The 22,410-nt window shown below is 27.0% G+C and overlaps 1 protein-coding gene across 1 annotated transcript; it reads left to right on the top strand.

Moving 5' to 3' along the window:
- The first annotated feature begins 236 nt into the window (after positions 1 to 236).
- LOC136977721 (transcription factor collier-like) lies at positions 237 to 16,584 on the top strand. Its single transcript, XM_067273272.1, has 7 exons — positions 237 to 929; positions 5,214 to 5,367; positions 10,922 to 10,985; positions 13,707 to 13,762; positions 15,229 to 15,302; positions 15,620 to 15,688; positions 16,548 to 16,584. Exons 1-7 carry the CDS (start codon positions 781 to 783, stop codon positions 16,582 to 16,584), a joined length of 603 nt encoding a protein of 200 aa, XP_067129373.1. The 5' UTR covers positions 237 to 780.
- The last annotated feature ends 5,826 nt before the right edge of the window (positions 16,585 to 22,410 follow it).

The following is a 22,410-nucleotide window of genomic DNA, read 5'->3' as shown; positions in this document are numbered from 1 at the left end:
GTCATATTATAAATATTATAAATGCACCATATTAAGTAATTCTCATAAAATATCCCCGAAATTATAAAATAAAATAAAAACATTTAATATAAAAGTTAAGTTGAAAAATAAACTTCTTAAACTTTTTATCGACTCATATAAGAATTTGTTAAAATCCGAAATAAATGTTTCAAGCGGAACACAATGAGGGAGGAAAGAAAAAAGAAAAAGAATAAACTTCGAATTACGAAAAAAAACTATTTCCATTGCTTTTTATTAATCCAATGTGTTGCTTAAAAAATGGCGAATCGGCGAGCAAACTCTACACAAATAATTAATAGAAAAGCGGCGGCCAAGAATGGATGCTAATCAAATGGCCGACAGTCAAACAGAGAGGGCACGTAACAACCTCGGCCACGCCTACTTCTCATCTGGTAACGCCTATTGGTGGAAAAAGCACGTGATGGGAGGAACTCGTGTCAATCACCTGTTGGTTGAGCTGCCAACCATTCCCAAGGGGAGGTGTCCGTAGGGAGGTGCCTGTTACTCGTGCTCATGACTGAACACAAAAGTGTACCCAGTGAGGTTTCCTGCTGTCAATTCGACATTTTGCTATAAGCGCGACTGTTCGCATCCATCTAACGTTCATGGTGTTCATATATACTACAAACAGTTCGCCGATGGATTCAATGTGACCCTGGCTTTTTGCCAATCACGTGATATCGGCCGACGTCTAAAGGTCACTCATGTACTATCTGTCACAAAGGCAGACAGTTTTCTGGTCTTAACGTGTCGTCTGCTATGGTTCCAATGTTTGGTCTCCAAGAGACGGGGCTACAACCTCGTGGCCCCATGGCGAGTATGAAGGAGGAACCACTGAGTACAGCCCAATTGGGAGCAGTCAGGAGTGGATGGATGCAGCCGGGCCTGATCGACCAAGCAGCTACCAGGTAGGTGGACAGTACTTTACATAGTCCCTACGGTAAATCCCTTGGGACCGATTTGGGATCTATTAATCAGTAATTTCATCAAACCCATTTAAAGCTTCAAACGTCGTCTGAGCTTTTACACTGAGTGGACACGTGGCCGAGGGTAACTGATAGTGTTATCTATGTTCGGTAGGCCGTTTTTATATTCTAACCTATTACTATATCAGCAGCAAAGTCTCAACTGGGAATGCTCTAAATTTTCCTCCTGAGATAAATGATCCAATTAGTAGGTCAAATAAATTAATAATAAAAAAAATACTTGGAATAATTTACTATTCTAGAAAAAAAAGGGAAAAATTTTATGAAGAAATATAACCTTAAATCCTATACTATATTTATTAATTTTATACGATTATTTTTATGAATATTTTAACTTTTATTTTATTAAATCGAATTTTCTTCTTATCAAAATAATTCGATACCTTCGTAATCTATTCTCAAAGAAATTTAATTAAATTTTTAAAGACCTTAACACGATTAGGCTAATTCTTTTATTTATCTACTTTAAAAGGATTTTTCTACAAAATAGAAAATATTAAACACATTTTTAATTTTACAATTCGTTTAATTTAATACGCTTTCAGGACTTTTTAACACGTTATAATTATATAATTAACCTAAATTATGGGTTAAGAGCTTTCTCTTTATAAGAGTTGATAAATTAAAATAAAAAAATTTTATGTTTTGGTGATTTTTGAGGATTATCAAAGACCAACTTAATATAAAAAAGGAGCATTTAATCAATTTATATATGTATATATAATAAAAAAAAACTTATTTTTAAATACATATTTTTCTCCCAAGTTCAGAAAAATTGTCAATTTAAATATCTGATTTTATTTAATTGTTAAATTAAATTTACGTAAAAAATTATATTTGTAATCTCTTCCTGAATGTGTGTTTTATCTAAAAGATTTCTTCGACATGAATTCGTTTAAATCGAAAATGCTGAATTAGACCTAATTAATGCTTTAAAAGCATTATTATTAGGTTAAGTGCCAAAAAATCTAAGAAACGAAATTAAAAGAAAAATGAATTGATTTCCGGCGTGTAGCACATTAATGGAATTATCTTTCATCCAAGATAATTAGTTGAACTTAGTAGCGGTGGAAAAACGAGAAAAAAAATTTATTTTGGGTATCGGTAATTCAAAGTAAATCATTAAAAAAATGCTTCAATTACGATTCGATTTAAGTAGTTAAGTTTTTAAAAGAAATTTCTGCTTATGCCTTATCAGTGATTTAATAAGAATTTCTCGAAAATTAATTTATTTTATTCAATTTTTACGTTTTATTTTATTACATCGTCTGGCTTTAATAAATTCTTCTATAAACTTGGAATAAAAATAGCCATAATATAGTATCGAAAATTGTATTATACAATGACTATTTTTCACTATATAGGCTATAATAACACTACGAATTCCATATGATTAAGTATGAATGTTTAAAGGATTGCCAAAGGGCTTACTATAATGTTGTGCAGTATAAAGATGCCCTTTAAATAGATGCCCTTTTAATGCAACTAAACCTGGCATTACTGTATACAAATACGACCAGAAGATGTAGCGAAGTATAAAGAATGCTTTACTTATATACAAAGAAATAGACCTACTATTTTATATAATTTTTAAATTTAACATATAAAAAGTCATTGCAATATTATATTAAAATTATTATAAGATTCATTACATGAATGTATACTTTAAATTTACCTTAAAAACCGTGTGCGTATATTAGACAAATGTGCTGTACTGTACAGTACATTCGCAAATAGGCCTATATATATAAGATATATGTATTCCATATGTAAAGATATGTATTTATGTGAATATGCTAATCTATAAAGATAGGATTGAACATACAGTCTTCCTATTTGCAACAGTAAACTGTAAATACTATAAATCCTTATTGAGCAAGTTAAATAAGCGTAGAAACTTATCCACGCACTTGTACAAATTTTTTATAAGTTGCAAGTTTCGTGTCTAAAATTAGCGACTTTATTTAGACTACCGTTATTTTACGTGTAAAGTCTAATAACAATTAGTTATATTGCTCAATATTTATGTTTGAAAAATCTATTATAATATAATCTTATTAAAATAATCAAGAAAAGTCAATTTGTTAGCTACTTACAAACGAAAAGAAACTTCTTAGATGATCAAACCACCAAAGATTACTCACGTGTTTGCATTGATTGGATTTATATTGATCAAGCATAAATCTAATTCAGAAAATTGAAACGAAAAAAGAAAACTATTTTCCGACAATTTTACGCAATGAAACGATGGACAGGATGTCACAGAAAGTGCGATACAGATCAATTTGAAGCGAACGTGTTAAGAAATATTAGGTTACATCGCTTCCAAGAACGTGGTGGGAATCAAGTATTAGACCCGTTGACCCTAGCTTTTGGTCTTTACAATAGCTAAAGTAAAAATGATTTTCTACTAAATCTAAAACTATAATAGATATAAATTTAACAGGTATTACTTTTCTTACATAATATCATAGTATTTAATACTAAATTAAACATGTAATCCTATAATTTCTTGTCGCTTTATATAGCCTATTTTTGGCTTTCTAAATTAACCTATATCTAAACTTATTACGGTATTTATATTACTTAATATTATTCTTTATAATATTTTAATACTACCAAAAACATTTTTTCAGATAAAATAATAATTTTGAAATGCTACTTTCAACATTAAATTTTGACATTTTATTATGTTCAAGTGCCAAATTTTCTTCTTTTTTAAAAAAAAAAAATTAAATGCATATACTGTATGTTTTTCAATAACATATATAAAATTGTTCACATTTTTTATTCATTAATTTAGATTCTATATTTAGATCTCCATAGAACAAATGGACATGCCTGGCATTTTTATTAAAGTCATAAATCTTCTTCAGAACATCTATAGATAGATAACTGTGTACAAAAAGTTTTTTTATTTTGCTATATTACAATTTTTCTGATTTGAAAGACTATATACAATTATTAAATTTTCAAAATATACAAGACAAATTTCTAATAAAATAATGAGAAATATATAATATCGTAGTTTTAACTCCAATTAAACTATAATTATAATCCTAGAGAATAGACGAGGAGAGAACATCTAAGATAAGCTTTGATGTATAGATTAAATATATTACTTTTCTAACTTTAATTTTATAATGAAGAAAAGAAAATACAACAATAACTTAATGTGTTTTAAATAAATTATTTTAAATAAAAGAGACTCGTTTTATAATGGAACAAAAATCAAAATTATTCTAAAATTTCTATTAAAAATATCTTTAAAAATCAATCTTATGAAGGTTCTATCGGTATTAAACTATTTTTTTTTTTTAAATTAATTTCTTCATAGATCAGTTTGAAATTTAATTTTGTCGCTACTGTTATTGAATAATTTTGTATCGGTATTTTAAAAAATTTGGATATTTTTCATATAAAAGCGCACAAATTATTATATTTAAAAATTGTTCTACCGTAATTGTTACATTATAGGATTATTTTTTAATTACGAATTGACAAGGAAGTGATGTTGAGGAACGTCCATCTAATGAATGGCAATTACAACAAACATAATTTGGAAATTTACTTTTCCTACTTAATCAATATTTTTAATATTTATAAATGGAAGAGACTGTAAAAATTTTTTTAAATATTAATTACTAGAATTTTGCCTTCAGGATCGTAATTTCTCTAATGCAATGAAATATAATCTGTTAATAAATTTCAGGAATTTTTTTTTCATTTATGAAGCTAAATTCTTTAAATTATGTCATTATATACCGTAAACTTTTCACTTGTTTCATTATTTTAATAATTTTATACATCGACTAATCTATTTTTAGGTAAATTATATAATTATCATTCATTATAATAATCAAAATTATATATTTTTTAATAGAATTACTTCCCATTAATTAAATTAAATATTGAGTTAATTTATAGCTTTGCATTGCACATTACAGGATTATACATAATTATAATTAGGTTTAATTCTAATAGAATGCATAGCTTACGTTTTTTTTTCTTTTGTTGTTGTTAAATATAATTTACATTATTATATTTTCTATATTTACGAATATATAACAAACCCAATATTTTATATATCCATTTATAAGTTCTACTTATATGACGATTCTACATTGATGTTAAGACAATGTTTAATTTGAAATATATGTTGTATATATTGTATTTAATATAAAAATTTTCTGTATTTTTATGTAGTGTGGGACTAGGCAGAGCACATTTCGAAAAACAACCGCCGTCCAACTTGAGAAAAAGCAACTTTTTCCATTTTGTGGTTGCACTCTACGACAAGTCAGGTCAACCAGTCGAAGTAGAAAGGACAGGTTTTGTGGGATTTATAGAAAAAGATCAAGTAAGTTATAAAGTTAAAATTAGATCATTTAGGAGATTAATTTGACTCAAAGTATGAAATGATTATATTATTTATGTTACCTTTACTGATGTTGTATTGTTACTATGGTAGCTAGTGGATTCCCCTAGGAATTCCGTGACAAACAGTCTTTGTGACACACTACTGGTCACTTTGGTGACATTGGCGCCTTCAAACTAACTGGGCGGCAGCCAGTCTTTTTTTCTTTTTTGTGCCGAAGGCTAAGTGTTCTTGTTGACACCATCTGACTGGTAAGGAGACTGAAACGTTAAATGTCTCAGTTTGTCTACTACAAAAGTAGACTTTCCGAAATTCAAAACACATATTTCAAATATTAGATTCTTATTGAATTATTAAAATAGCTTTTTTAAATAAAATAATAAAAAAGCTATCATAGCACGCGAGTAAAGATTAATTTAAAAATTATGGAACAGGTACTTTAATATGCGTAATGTATTAAGTTTAATATATATATTTTTTCAATTAATAAGTAGAATTGAAATAAAACGAAATTCATTATTGGCGTAAATAAAGAATATTAAATAGATATTCATATAAGCATCTGTATGATTTCTATATTTGTCTTATTGAATTTTAGTCATGCTGATAGCAGCCCATCAAAACAAATTCAATCGATTATGTAGCAGACAAAAGAAGCACTGCCATTCTCTATATTTTACTCAAATAAAATGTTTATAAAACGTAAATTTTAATTTCAAAAGTTATTATAAGCCTCGATTTTTTAAAAGGTATAAATTTAAAGATGATTAAACTCTTACTTTAAGAAATTTCATCCTCGAAAAGTTTTAAAGATTCCATTTAAATAAGCGTTAAAAATATAATCTTTAAAACGTGTTAATTTCAAATTTTATTTTATAATATTTTTTAAAAACTTGAAGTTTTAAAGCCTTTACTTTTTTTAATGAATTAGGAATTTTAAGTACTTCTGTTTATATGTAAAAATCTACATCAAAATAAGTAATTTTATAAACTTTTGATAGTACCAAAATGTGTTTGTTTAACCGAAGAAGCGCGATTAACTTCCGATATCGATATTACGTTATATATTTTAGAAATAACACTCGCGTTTCCATAAAAATAACTATTTTTAGCTGTTCCCGTAAGTGTATTTAGGCCTATTTGTTGGCGCTATAAAAATTTCATGGTTACAGATTGGTATCAATGACGAGAGCTAGCTTTCCCACGAGACAAAATGATTTCTAGGATAGCAACCTAGTGACAATCCCTCAGGGGTCCTGAAATGTTAGGGCAGCAAATTTCATATGTCGTATGTCAACCTCGAACATCATTGTCGCTTATATACCACATAACTAACATAATATTAACATTTTTCTCTTTATCACAAGTACATCGTGATAAAAGGGAAATACGTGAACGTTCTATAAGAGTATATAAAAGAATCTTTGTTTAATTTTATAAATTAGTAAAAATTATATATATTTTTAATGTTTTTTTTAAATAATTTTTTTTTTCTAATTTATCATTTATAAGCGTGTGTTCTTAAACCCTGTAAATCGGTTTATCTCGCATAGCAATTGTTTTACGGTGAAGCCAGCTTTAAGGATTTATAAAGCGCATAAATTTATACAAGATAAAAATATTTGGCGATTAAATTTTACTTATTTAAAAACAAGTTTTTACGACTCACTTTAAACACAATAGCTAAAGTTTGTTTAGACTGGGATGGAATGATCTAATAAACAGCAACGTGTGACGGTTAAACATCGTAAAAGAACAAGTTGACCACATTTAATTATACAGAAGCCATTAGATTAAGTTGATAAGAAAGTGCACTCATTAAAAGACCCGTGTTGTAATTATCTAACGGGTCTACAAATAATGCGTTTGTTTAAATCCGTGTTTAACAGAAGAAGTACAAATTGAATGCGGTCGAAGAATAGCCTCAAGCTCAACAACAAATTGTACGACTGTATTTCAATCTACTTTCTGCCTGTAATATTTTCACTTGGTTGGTTTTATCCCCAGGCTTCGTCTTTAGTCATGCGTACGAGTAAACATTTCCAATACTTGTAAACGGAATGAAATCATTTACACTCCACGGAAACTCCGTAAAGAAGATGAAAAACAAAAATAATCCTTAAAAAATCATAATTAAATAGGCAATTTTTTCACCTCCATAATTAAATACATTACGCTAGTTTCTTATTTAATAATCATTAGATTAGTCTTTACAAAAATGTACAAAATTTAATAAAGGTTTTTACTAAATTAAAATTAATTTATATTTTCCTTCTTTTTTTTTTAAATGTTAAATATGAACTTTTCTCTAGATATAAAGCTTATTTTATTCCTATATTTTCTAAGTAATTTTAGTGCGTAATATAAATCAAGTGGACCTAATTACATTAACGACGAATTTAGTTATACGTCTACTAACCTTTTAAATTTTTAAATATTGATGACTTCTAGTAATTGGAAGGAGTTCTGCTGATTTATTACGTTTTACATTATTTTTACTTTCTGTGTTAATGTTTGATCAAGTGATAGTTCTTAACTCGTCAATAATAAGGAAATTTTTCTTATTGAAGAAATTGACTTCCCTATTTTTGATGTTAAATAAAATGAATATCTTCAGAGAAATTTTGTAGAATTCTAATTTGTCGAGTCTAATTTAGTCAATAGGGTTTATATTCCCAATATGACAATAAAGAGATTCCCTTATCATTAATCACAGTTAAAATGGTCGTAATCAAATACTTCTATATTTTCGAGAGGAAAAAAAAGAGGAAGAAGAATTAGATTATAAAACTCTGCATCTTGATTAAGAAAGATGTTGATAGAATGCTTTAAACTAAGATTATGGATAGTTTGGATGGATTAACCTAGACCCTCTTAATTGAGAGCTGTGAGATGTTTGTCGACATTAATTTTAAAAACGATCTGAGAATAATTTCCTTGGTGTTATCATTATTGATATTTTAAGGAAAAGTAAGATATATAAATATACTTGTACACGTAAATTAAGATATACAGTACATACATAACTTATGTATAACTTACATAATATATAAATATATCTTAAAACACACACCGTACCGCACGTATATATAAATAAATTTGAATATTTTTAAGTAAATCTTAATTATTTAATATTTATCTTATTTTAATTAAATTATTTTACCTCTTTCATTTTTATATATCGTATCAAATATATTTATTAATCATTAAAATTAAAATTTATTTAATAAATTTTTTCGAAGATAAGCATTTATGAATTTAGATTAAACGTCTGGAAGTTATTTTGTGTTTTATCGTTTGCAAACGTCATTATTTCCTATACAAAATTAAGAAAATTGAATAAAATATAACGTAAATTTCTTTTACTATAGGCCTAATTGATTTAATTTGTAGGCATTTCTAGAAATGAAATTTATTATTTTATGTTTATAAGCTAAATATTACGGTTTACCGAAATTATAAGGTCCGAATTTTAAACCCGCTTTCTATAAATCTAAAGAAATCGGATAAAGCTTAAAAATTTTAATATCAAATAATTTAATTTACAAAATTTAGTACAGAAATTATTATATTAATTAAAAAATAATTTATTTCAATTTAATTTTTATAAATACAATTTTTTAAGAATTACTTTAAAAATATTTAGAACAATTCAGAAATTTAGAGCTAAACTACATACGTAGATACATATAAACAAATACACAGGATGGTCTAAAAGAAAATTCACCACGTTTTTTTTAAACGCAATTGAGAAATTTCTGCAAGAAAGTCGTCAATTAGTAAAAGTGTATCAGAATGTTTAATTTTTATATTGAACAAGACTTCCAATTTGAATTATTTTTACCAAGTTTGTAAGCAAGACCGTCGAAAGCTAGGAGAAGGTAGAGCAGGCTCCTTTTGCTCCCTTTTTTCGAAGAAATGGAATAAGTAGAATGTTTTTAAAACTAATTTTTATTAATAAAGAAAGACTAATTTAATTTATAGAAGTAGGAACCCCTACAGACCCTAAATTATCTCCAGACCCGGGAAAATCTCCCAGTTTCATTCTCAACAGCTCTGTTTGTAAGAAAGTATTTGAGTAAGACAGAAATTTAGTTTTTATAATGGTTAACTGACTCTAAACCATCCTACATATACGTATATATTTATATCAATTCCCCTCAAAAATATCAACTCAAAAATGAAATATATAAATATAAGAAAAAATTACTTGGCTAATTTTTTTAACTTTAATTAAATTTAAAACTTGATAAATTTTTTCTTTAGAATTTAAACTCATTTATATTAATTTATTACTATTAAATCTCATTTATTTACTTTACCATAAAGCTTTAAAATCAATGATTTAATTTATGTTTATTATGTAATATGTTAATACAGGTTATAGTATAAGTATCCATTTTAATGAAGTGTAATTTTTGTTTTTTTTATAATTTTATTATGTAACAAATTTGCTTCATAAAATGAAGCGTTAAAATGACTTTATTGTTAACTTTATAAACGAGTTTACATGACTTTTACAAAAAAAGTATTAGAAGATAAACTAGAATTTCTGCTTGAGTAAACGTAAAAACAAAAGTAAAATTTAAGAAATTTCAGAATCATTTTCGGTCAAAATTTATTTATTGATGAATAATCTTGTAATTAGACAATTTATAATTTCATGTTTATGTTACTTATATACACACAACGGAACCAACCAAACTGCTTGGTTCCGCAGAGGTCACAAAATTTAGTTTTTATATAAATACGAAATCGATTACAGTTAAAGTTTATTTTTGATAAATATCTTTTATGTTTTTATTGATGTTATTCATCCATTTTTATAAATAAAGTTTAATTAATAAAAGAATAATTTTCGAAAAAGGGAGAGAGACTACATTTATTCCGTGCCCCATTTCTTCTTAAGTACTTTAGATATATTTTATCTTGTCAGCTAGTTTCTTTATAAGCCAATAAATTTATATTCATATGTTTGTTTATTTATATGTATATAATTTTAAAAATGAACTGTTTTATAGTACGATATATTTCTAAAGTGTAAAGAAATGTAGTCGCAGATAATTTGTCAATGATAATTAAAACTCGAATTTATATGTTTAAATCCTATTTATTAGGCCTATGTAAAGCATTTTTGTTAAAATCTTTAAATTAATAGATTATATGTATAAATTATAGATTTATTTATAAATTTATTTATCATTATGATAAGCTACGTATTTAATAAAATCCTTAGTTACATTTCTATAGTTGTTTTTAAATAAATATTTTCAAAATTAATTAATTTACATAAACAATTTTTGAAATATTCTGACATTCTCATAAATAATATCTAAAATTAAAAACCTCTGATGATTACATTTTTTTTTTTTACGTTGTTGACAGTTGTTTAGACATTTAATTATTTTTAAAATATATGTTTAAATTAATTTCCAGTTTATTTTTTATATAATTAATGTAACTTTAATATTAATTTCTTTAGAAATAATTCTTATGAAATTCTACAGAAATATTCATATTTAATTTAATATTTTAGGAATCGGAAGGCCAAAAGACGAATAATGGCATACACTATAGATTACAACTCCTTTACGCTAACGGTAAGAATTTTAAAACTATTTCATTTTATTAACTCTAAGCCTATAAATTTGCAGCTGTTATGGCAGCAATATGCCTAATTCGAAGACAGTTTAGTATCTAGGATGACCGTTGGGAGGTGTGCCGTTAGATGTATAAGCCTCTTTTATAGCATGTCTGGTCAGCTTGGTAGTGATGGTCAGTTTGGCCAGAGAATGACCACATTTACACCCACGACATTCACACAAGTGGTGATTCTCTTAATCCATTGTCGAGCACGCCTCCTAAAATCCCTTCGATTGCACCCATCATCCCTATTCTCCACTTTTCCTTTACACGTTTACTTGATGTTTCATTATAATCTCTATATTATCCCTATCTGAGTTGTCTCTTTTTTTACATTGATCCTATTTATGTCAATGCTTTTCTCAACTAACATGTAAATATATATTATAAGATTTTTGACCAATTTTTAAAGTTCGAAAAATTTAAAATATCAGGTTCTTGTATCGACATAGAAACTAAAAGATAATCTTTATTTTACCGATTATTTAAATATTTAGGATTTATATTTTTAAAAAAATTCATGCAAACATAAGGCGCTTTTAAGTATAAAAATTCTGAATTTGAGGGGCATTTAAACAATTAAATTCACGCGATTCATAAAATTAGTCTCTTTCTTTTGTAGGGAAGTTAATTTCTAGACATGGATTTAAACGTGTTATTCATCGATACCACATTGAAAAAATATGTAGCTTATATCTGATTTTATTACTAGAATTAGACAATGTTATATAACCAAAACACAAAAAATAATTTATCTAAATAGCTATTTGAAGGCATATTTCAGTCACATATTTAAAACTGATTCGAAAAGCAGCCACGTCTTTACAAGGGGTGTGGACAATAATCGTATAGGTCGATAGGATCACACTCGACAAAGTAGGGCACATCACAACATCACGTGACATGTGGCAATTGGTGGAATAAAAACTCCGAGTTGACATGGAAACAGTATCATGTGACATACTAACCAAACGAATATGCAATGGAGCGTGTTAGAGCTGTGATGTGCTCGCGTGTCTGCAAGCCACACTCCAGTGACCAGGGCAATCTAAATAATCAGACGGCTTCCTACAGTCGAGTTCTGTAATCAGAGAGATGGCCTACTATTGTATATATGGTTATCTGTACACATTAAACAGATACATACACTACCGTACATTGTGTACCGAATGAGGATGTGAATCGGGGTTCTACTTCTTGTGTGCAAAAATCCATTCTGTTTTAAGGGGGAAAATCGATGACAACTTAGACGAGACATAAAGCGGGAAATAGAAAGTCAACAGTCTTTGTTGACTCTTTTGAGAATTTTTTTTGTCTCTTTTTTAATCAATTTGTAATGGATGTTGTATCGAAATAAAAATTTATATTCTCCGAAAAGATTTACTTTTGAATTTTTCACGTAAATTTTTTTAACTTATATAACAATTTTAAAGTTGAAACAATTTTAATAACTATTACTTATTTATCTTTAAGTATTCATACTTTTTATTAAAAAAAAAGTGCCATACAATACAATTTATTTCCTTTCTATTGACTTCAAGAAAATTCATTATTATTTGTTAAAAATTCTATAAACTGTTCTATACTATATGTTATATAAAAATATAGAATTTTTACTTTCCTATTTTCTAGTGACGTATAAGTAGGTTCATTCTTTTATATAATAAAAAATTTTACAAAAAAAGCTATACTATACATTATACAGACTTTTTATAGTAGGCTATATATGTTATAGAATGAATCATTTTGGAATTAATAAAACGATATCAATTAGATTATATTGAAAGCATTTATTTTACATGTATATATTAATAGAAACATTTTAATAGAATTTTTATTGTATATTACAGTAAAAGTAAAATAAAATAAAAATATATAGAAAAACTTTTATATATTTACATAAGAAGCTTGATCTTTCACTCTTAAATTTAATTTTTTTTAAATCCAGAATATTAAAGCGTGAGTTTTTCCTTGTCCTTTTTCTATACTAAGAACTCATCTAAAGCACACTGAGGCTCTACCTTTTTTATTTGAGGCTACGGCCTCAGTTAATTGTGTAAAAGATAAAAAATGGCCACTGGTGATTGGATAATGTAGCAAAAACAAGTATATTATGTTTAAAATCCAGGACACTTAAATGCATTAAAGGGGCAAATGTAGACAGGCAATTCAAGCCTTATCCTTTTTTCACCTCAGTATATTTTAGATGAGTTCCTAATGTGAAAAAGGCAAGGAAAAACGCTCTTTCTCTCGATTGACTTCAAGAAGATTTATTTTATTAATCAATACAGATTATTTTATGAATTTTTTTACTATATAATATAGACTACTGTAAATTCTATAAAGAATTTTTTATTAAAAGAACGCGTTCTATTTAATATAATTTAACCGATTCCTCCTACTGTCTTATAAGAAGAATCATCGTATTATACATTCATTTCATTCTTTGATAATTTAAAATTGTATATATTTTCAAATTTGTAATTAGATTCAATTGATTATTTATTAGTTTATCTTTTTGTCTTTTTGATAAAATTAATCGATAAGAATCTTATTTTATTTAAATTTTATTTTTTCTCCAGAAGAATCTCATTTATGTTTCGAAAGTATCTTAATTAAATGTCAACAGAATACAAACAAAAATTAGAAAATAACTAATTAGTGTTTATTATTTGTAGGAATTCGCAACGAACAAGATTTGTACGTAAGACTTATCGATTCTGTCACCAAACAGGTAAGATTATATTAACTAAACACAATAGGGGGGTTATTTTTCTTCAGTGAAGTAGTAATAATAATAGTAGTAATAAATAAATAAGAAAAGCAAAACAGAAGCTTACCTTAAGGGCAATGTTTGTAGCAATTGTATGACAGAATGTAAAATCAATCATCTTAAGAGTCAACATTTTTATTCAGTGATTTAACCCCGAAATTTGATTTTTTTTTTTTTTTTCGAAATTTCCATCTTAAGATTGATAACATTGTTATTTCTGGATATCATTTTGTGAGTCAAATCAAACACATTCTAACTGTTTATTATTCTAGAAGACAAGAGGTTCAGGTGTTCTTCAATTTTTCTTGTTTTCATATTTGTGGTTGTAATATCGAAATTCAATTTTTTTTTATCAAAATTCTACTTCTTATATACATTTATAAAATTATTTTATTAAGTCCATTTGTACTAAACTTTAAAATAACAGGCGAACAATTTCCTAATACCGAATGTAGATTTATACATAAAAAAAAAAGACGTTTCTCTAATGTTTTGTTCCAAGTTCAAGTTCAAAATATTTTTTAAGTTTTTTTTATTTTATAATATTAAAGTATAAAGAAAATATAATTATTAAAATTTTTTACTCTTTTTAAAATTTATTTTAATTAATCTTTCTGTTTTATAAGATGATAAAATGATAAATATAACCATAATAAATTCTACATTAGGCCTATTATTTTTATATAATTAAAATAAAAAATAAAAAAGTTAATAACATAATTATTAAATAATAAAATAAACATATAAGTTGTAAAAAAATTTAAATTTTTAATGTGTAAGTAAAGAAAAAAAAATTGCTTATAAATTAAAATTACTTTTATAATTTATGAATTATTACTTTAATGCATAAATTAAAAAATAATAATAATAATTTAAAATAAAACAAACTTTTTAAAAAATTGAAGAATTTTATGTGCTTATTTTCTTTTTATCGGTAAGACAAACCGATAAGGAAGACAATTTAATTAGGATTAAAAGTTTTTTTCAATTAGATATATTGAGAAAATAAAACATTTATTGTAGAATGTAGAAAGATAGAGGGACGTCCTTTTTCGATAGAAACCTGGCTAGCCAAGCTAATTTTCTCTGCCGTTTACCTCCTCTCGATGTAGCAGTGTGAATGCCCGGATATCACTCCTACAACGACACAAAGAATAGCAGTGAACTGCCTCACAAGTCCCTCCTGCTTTTGACCTCTTGTCAGTCCGATCACCCATATGCTTCCAGTTCACATCTTCTATTCTGCACTTTCAAAAGGAGCTGAATTTTACCTTACCCAACTTTCATATACTTTACGAATTAAACATATTATTATTATTATTATTATATTTTTATAAATGAGTTATATTTAATTCGTAAATTTTATATTAAATTTAAGTATTAAAAATACATAAACATTAATTAAATAATTTAATATGTGTTTATAGGCTATAGTATACGAAGGCCAAGATAAAAATCCCGAAATGTGCAGAGTATTGTTAACTCACGAAGTGATGTGCAGGTGAGTATAGTTTCCTAGTAACATTTGGACTAGTCCCAATTGCAATTAACAGCACGTTCCCTGCACTTGCCAATTATTGGAAGATGTAAGTTATTCCCGAGAGGGAATGTTGCAGAACACACGCGATTCATGATGACCAAACACACAACTATGATATAACCGATTCTAATTAATCTCATTCAAATCACTATAGATTGTGTAGTAAACATATATACAATCTGTGCTTATTATAATCGATATAATCGTTAAAAATCAATTTATTTTTTTCTAAATTTATATTCTGTATAATTAATCAGTTGATTTATTTGTATTTGCAGTCGGTGTTGTGATAAAAAAAGTTGTGGAAACAGGAACGAAACGCCTTCTGATCCGGTCATCATTGATAGGTAGGACGATATTTCTTACACCTATTTACTTTCATGCACGTGTCGTTGCAATGTTAGGTTTATGTTTCACGTGATCAACACGTGTCACGGTTTGACATCCCTCTAGTTTTTGTCATGCCTCTTATGGTAATAGGCTTCTTTAATTCTCTTAATAGGTATGACCGCCGCATGTAGAAACGCTTTTACATGCGAATTTGACTATATTGAAAAGAAATAATCAACACTCACGCATGTGAAATTCATAAAAATGTTCCCTTTATAGTAGGCCTTCCCGTATATCACGAAGCATATTAATGCCATTATTAATCTTTTATAATTTAGGGATCGTTTAGTTTAAATATTGAAGAATCGTGTATTAAGGCTATATATATGCTGTTGAAAATATGTTAGCTTGTAAATTCTTATTTTTTATATAATAAAGAAAAAATATATTTATTTTTCTTGATTTATAAGCAATTTTTTAAGGATTAAAAATGAGTTAAAGCGTTATAATTTTCATATGTAACAAGTATTTTAAGCACTTTTTACTTACGAAACCACCGAAGATTTTCGTTACTTTTAAGCATTATTTTAAGCTTTGTTTTAATTTTTTTACATAAACTTTTAACTTAAAATTTCGAAAATTGAAGACTAAATATAAATATAAATTACGCATTTACTAAGCACGAAATAATAATAATAATCCCGATATAAAAAGAAATTGAAGTTTTTTCAAACTTTATACCGAGTTTTCTTGATTAAAATAGTTTTCTAAACTTCGTTTACAAATTCTTTCATGATATGTACTACTTGTAACTTTAATCTTTATACAGAATTAAAATGAAGAGGTTTGTTAACTTGCTTGTATTATGTATTAAAGTGTAAGGAGTAAAGAGAGAAAAGAAAAGTCGAGATAAAAAGAAAGAGGGATTCATTGAGAAAGGAAGCTGTTGTTGGTAGATAAGCTTTAACAGGCTCAGTTATCCGTGACTGACTCAAGTCACCAAATGAATTTCGTCGTTTGGGTCGATGGCAATTAGGAAATGTTGGCCCGTCTATCTCAGTCTAACCAAATAGATCGTCCATGTCTTACATCCTTCGATACTTTCTTTAGATTTCCTCGTCTTTTAATTGCTTCAAACACCTTTCGGTCTCTTAACAACTTTAATTCTGATTATTTTATTAGTCAACGCTATTAATTCTGATTACATTTATATTTAAAGTTTAATGACAAGGTTAAAAAAAACTGTTAAATGTCTACTGTAGCTGGAAAGTTCCAGCAATTTTTTAGGTTATGTTCGAAGTTCTTATTCATTTCTTAATCTGAATTAGGAGAAAAATCTTGTTCTTATTCTAAATTTATTAAAATATATAAGTTTATGAACACCCAAATTAATATATATATATATATACTAAATATTAAATGTTTACATTAAAGTGCATAGACTAAGCAAGCAATATTAATAAATTTACTTTACTCATTAATGTCTATCAATGAATTTTAAATTGATGTAAGACACTAGTGTTATACCCATAATTTTTAATCACAGAGTGATTGTTAAAAATATAATATTAGATCTAATTATAGTAAGTAATCATACCAAAAAGCTTCGAGAACCTCAACCTGCTATAACTTATTCGCATTAGCGGATGTATAAATTTCTTGAAGGAAGTCTCGACTTACAAGACGTCACTAATCTCTAGTTTTGATCTATGTGAATTGACTTTTCTTATATTTTTGGATGCAATTTTATTGCAAATCCTCCACATGATTCAAAATCTTCATCATCATTAATCAGCTATTAATTGTTAAGGTATACTTATAACTATCAGCAGAAATTTAATTTACAATTAAATTACACAAAAAATTTTTAAATTTGATAAATTATTAAAAGATTCTTAAATTTAAAAATGGGTTAGCCTAGTTTTTTTATTCTGTAATGCAAAAAAATGTACCAACTTAATGTAATTGTATTAGTTCTTCGTGTGTACGACAATGGAACATTTATTCTTGGGATGAAAAATTGCTATTGCTTAGGTTATTTATATTTAATTGTAAATTATGACGAATGTCATTGTTTGGCATTTGAAATAAATCATCAAACGTTGCCTATTGAATTTCTCATCTCGTAATCCTCGTGAAATGTCCTCTGTTAGAAGCTCGATTCTTAACAAACGTATCCAGAGAGTAATTTTAGTGATGCATCGAATTTAAATTTCTTTAAATATTTATAAAGGAACGTCGAATCATTCTTTACTTTTATTAAAAAATGGGAAAAATACAACTTAATTTCTGCTCTATATCTTCAAAACAGTGATCATTGTTTTAGAAGACAAGCCACAATTGTGCAAGTGCAGTAAGAATAAATTTTATCATCGGTGGTGTTGTGAAAGCGGGTTTCGATGGTACCACGTGTTCTATTTAATTGCCATCACCAGAAGTTTGTTCAAGCCAAGCGAAAGTAATGGCACTGTTGGGACTGCAACGAACAACACCAATGGGATCTAATGGTCTCCTGCTTGCCCCAAAGAGATAGATGGCCAAGCCCTTATCGCCATCATTCAATTATTCATATTTAATTTTCATTGCACATTCTTTCGTTTTTCTCTATACTTTACTAGACCGGGTTGAAATATTGAATAGAGGTCTGCTCACGGTGATAAATGATGTTCACTTCTTTGTTTATGGCTGTCACTTGGACTCAAAAACTTTTAAATTTGTTGTTTAAATTTTATTTTTGGGCATAAACAGGACACTTTCCCTTCATTTTAGGACATAAAACAGTTTTATGCTTCGAAACATTAAGTTTCTTTTGGTCCTAAAATTACTTTGTTAATGAGAAGCAATATAGTATAATATACTACCACAAATTATTGTTCATTATTTATAATAAGGCTATCATTAATCTATTGGTGAATTTATATTCGTGAGGTTTTTTACTACATGAAATGTATTTAATTGAACTTTTTAATTCAAAATCTATGGAACATAGAATGTAGTGTAAAACCTTAAGCTGTAATATGTTTAGATTGAGTAAATACAGTCTTGCTTATATATAGAATATCAGCTGATAGAGCATTCTTGTAATTTATAATTGTTTATCTTTAACCTATGTATAATTTATCTACAGTTCTATGTTTCACTGTATAGAGGGATATAATTTCTCTTCTTGTTCATCCACTGTGTAGGCTACATCGCTCTGATATAATAACAGACTTTCATGCTTTATCACGATAAACAAATAAATAAATATAATCGTTAATTAGTAAGCAACACGCTTACTTAGAGAAAGAATCAATACTTAGAATAGAATAAATAAACCTATACAGTACATTTTAACTTAGAATTTAATTCATATGCTCTAATTCTTCTCTCGCATCCATACCCTTCTCTCTCTCGCATCCATACCCTTCTCTCGATCTCCTGAGATAGTCTCTGGTCGCTTTTTTTGAAGTTTTTAGTATATTAAAAAAAGGCAAATCACCATTTGAAAAGGTGTATTATAATAATTAAATAATTTGGCGAAATTTTTTCTTAATATAAAAGAATTGCAGTAGAATGAATGAATAATTTGTGAGTTAAATGTTTTTGAAAGTTCTCAAATGTAAAGTTCTGATCAAACGACTTTATTGGTTCTCTGTGAAAGGAATTGAATCACAATTTTAAGCATTTTTGTTTAAATTTCATGTGTTTTTTTTAAATATATATAATTATAGCCATATTTAACAAATCTGTAATTTGTCTCATATTTAAATCTTGTAAAATTTATCAATTAATGTTCATTCTTAAAATAAATATAGAAATTTTGTTTTTTAAAATATTTATTTATTCGAATTGAATCTGATATACTTTACAAAATCATATAAAATCATATCTTATCTTAAGATTCACCTTTCCTCTATTTCTTTAAGGAGAGAAAAGAGGGGAATCTAAAGGATAGTATATGATTTGATAGGATTTCTTTGAGGATAGCCAATTCTTAAGACTCTCTTCTCTTCCTTAAGACAACGGAGAAAATATGCCTCTGCTTCTTAAGGATACATTATATGTATTTTTTTATTTGTATTTTTAAATTTCATGAAGTTTTGATATATAAAAATATTCAAAATAATTAAATTTCGTGTTATATGTTTTATAATTGTATTCAGTGGATGCATGTAAGAGACTTATTGCGTGAAACTGTAAAAGATGCTCTCAGACTTCATAATGATCTATATTGATAGTTCAGAATTTATATAATAGAAAATTGAAGTTGACTAAATGTAAAATATGTGAAGAGTTATGTTAAATTAGATGTGATTTCTGAAGTCAAATTTTATTTAAAAAAAAAGAAATTTATACTTTTTGAAAAATATAGTTTAAACGAAACAGCATATTTAAAGAATTGTTTATTTAAATAGTATTTTTAATAATAAATATTAAATAATCGATAGTATTTTTTTATTTTAAATATATACTTTAATACTTTAAATTCTTTTATAAATAATTTTATGTTTATTTTATAATACAGATAGATTAGCGCAAGGATTGTTTATGAAATTAAGGTTTTAAAATTATTTAAGACCTTTTTTTAGCTAAATGTGTTGTCAATCCCCTACTTGACGGGCATTTAAAATAATATCAAATTATTCTGATGTGTATTCTCAGTTAGAGAAATTTTTCTTTACAACGTGGAACGGCTAATATTTTTGTTTATAAAATAAACAGAAATCTTTATAAAGAATTTAAAAAAAATAAATTTTATTTATAATAAAACATTTTTTAAAAAATAGCTTCAAAAATAGTTATTAGTTAACTCAACTTTTGCTTCTTTCTGCACATCACAGTAAATTTAAAAAACATTTCTGCATTAAAAACAGATTATTAAAATAACTTTTTTTTATCTCAATATATCTAGAGTCTTTGAATTTAATATAGATTTTAATGATTTGATTTAAATATTTTAGAATTTCATTAGATAACGTGACACGATAAAATTGGTAAAAGGATTCTTAGATACTGATATCTCGCATCTAGTCTCCTAGTACCAGTAACTCATTCTTTTTCCTTGACAAAAGTAAATTGATACTTGATTCGACCCGTATTTCGATACAGTTGGCTGTACATTCTAGATTCTTCTTTAGGAAAATTTCTTTCCAAAATATTAAATATAATTATTATTTTTTTGTTTTTATTTACACGAGTTACTGCTAGTTTCTATACAAAAGATGTGTGTAATTTTATATAAAAAAGTCTATTTATTTTAAAAATTTGAAGAGTAAATTGTTCATATATTCGTATATAAGATGCAGAAATGCAAAAATTATATATTGTAGAGCTCTGTAGACTCGATTACTAAAGCCTTAAAGAAATCTTATCTTAAATGAGTTTAAATTTTAGTTTAAATATAAAATTTTGTCATTTTGTTTAATTAAATAATCGAATTTCTACGTATTTAAAATTATCTATTTATAGTTTAATTTATTTGATGAATTCTCCAAAGCTATAAATGGATTTGGAGTAGGCCAAACAACAATCCTCATTAAAATCCACAATTACAAAACATTTACGCGAGAATAATTACAGGTTTCAAATTATATAAAGGCTCTTTTTATATATAAGCTCCATTATACCTTTCTCAATAACTTCTATGATTATTAACGATGTAAGTTTGAGATTAAATCTTTGTGAATAATTTTTGATATTCAGCATTCCTACGCTGGAATATCAGTCGAATAATCTCTGATAGCTTCCGACAGAATGCATTTAAGATAAAATTACGATCGTCAATGGAGGAAATTACGCAAGTTAAGTAAGAAAGAGACGACGACGAGGGTGAAACAATGTCAAAATTTCTCAATATGTTGGACGAGAATCGTCAATGGTTAAACCACTCAGCACCTCAGCGAGTCTTTGAATAATCTACGATTAGCATCGTTAGTCGAATAGAAGGAAGGCAAGACTTCACTACCACATCATCAAGACTAAATGGCGAATGCTGCTCTCTGCTTCGTAAATAAATAATGTGCCACACTAGCTAGATCCTGACGTTAGTCTCGGGGGACAAGATCTGGCAATCTGCCAGATAATGTTGTAAACAGTATCAATTCGATATAAAGCAGGACTTCGAAATGAAGGACGAAATAATTCGCTTACCTCATAACATACATAAATGACTTACAATAAGTTTGTATACTCAAAAATAAAAGAATGACCGATGGTTGCATAATATTATCCCTTCCGTGTTGACTTTAGCATATCTCTTATTCCCCGAGAGCTTATCACGTTGAAATTGATAGAATCTTTTTAAATTCTTTATCCGATTAGAAATAAATAGAAGTGGTTGGCCTTAAACCAATTAGAAGTCCTTTCATCACAAGGCGATAACCAAGGTGTAATTTACGATACTTGCCTCATACGCTAATAATCACCTGTGAATAATTAACGTGTTTGCTAGCAATGAATGAGTTCGACGTCTCTCGAGTATTACGCTACGTATTTAATAGATTAATGCAGTATTAGGTAAATAGAGTGAGGAATAAGTTGAACAAAGTGTCTTTGTTTCATCATTAGATATCCATTGCCCTCGGGTGTACTGTCAAGGTTTCTCCTTCTGAGGTTATCTCTGGACCCAACTTTAGTACTTTCTCCTATATTGCCTTCAATTAAATATTAATTAATCACGATTTCTCTCTTGAACTTAATTTAATAAATAATCTATGTTTTCACAAAGTTTTAGCCACCTTATCGTTTATTCTTCTTC

Source organism: Centruroides vittatus, unplaced genomic scaffold (assembly GCF_030686945.1).
Source record: "Centruroides vittatus isolate TY-2023 unplaced genomic scaffold, ASM3068694v2 contig_474, whole genome shotgun sequence".
NCBI classification, from domain to species: domain Eukaryota; kingdom Metazoa; phylum Arthropoda; class Arachnida; order Scorpiones; family Buthidae; genus Centruroides; species Centruroides vittatus.
Note: the sequence above shows the minus strand (reverse complement) of the source record. Positions and strands in the feature narration are given on the sequence as shown.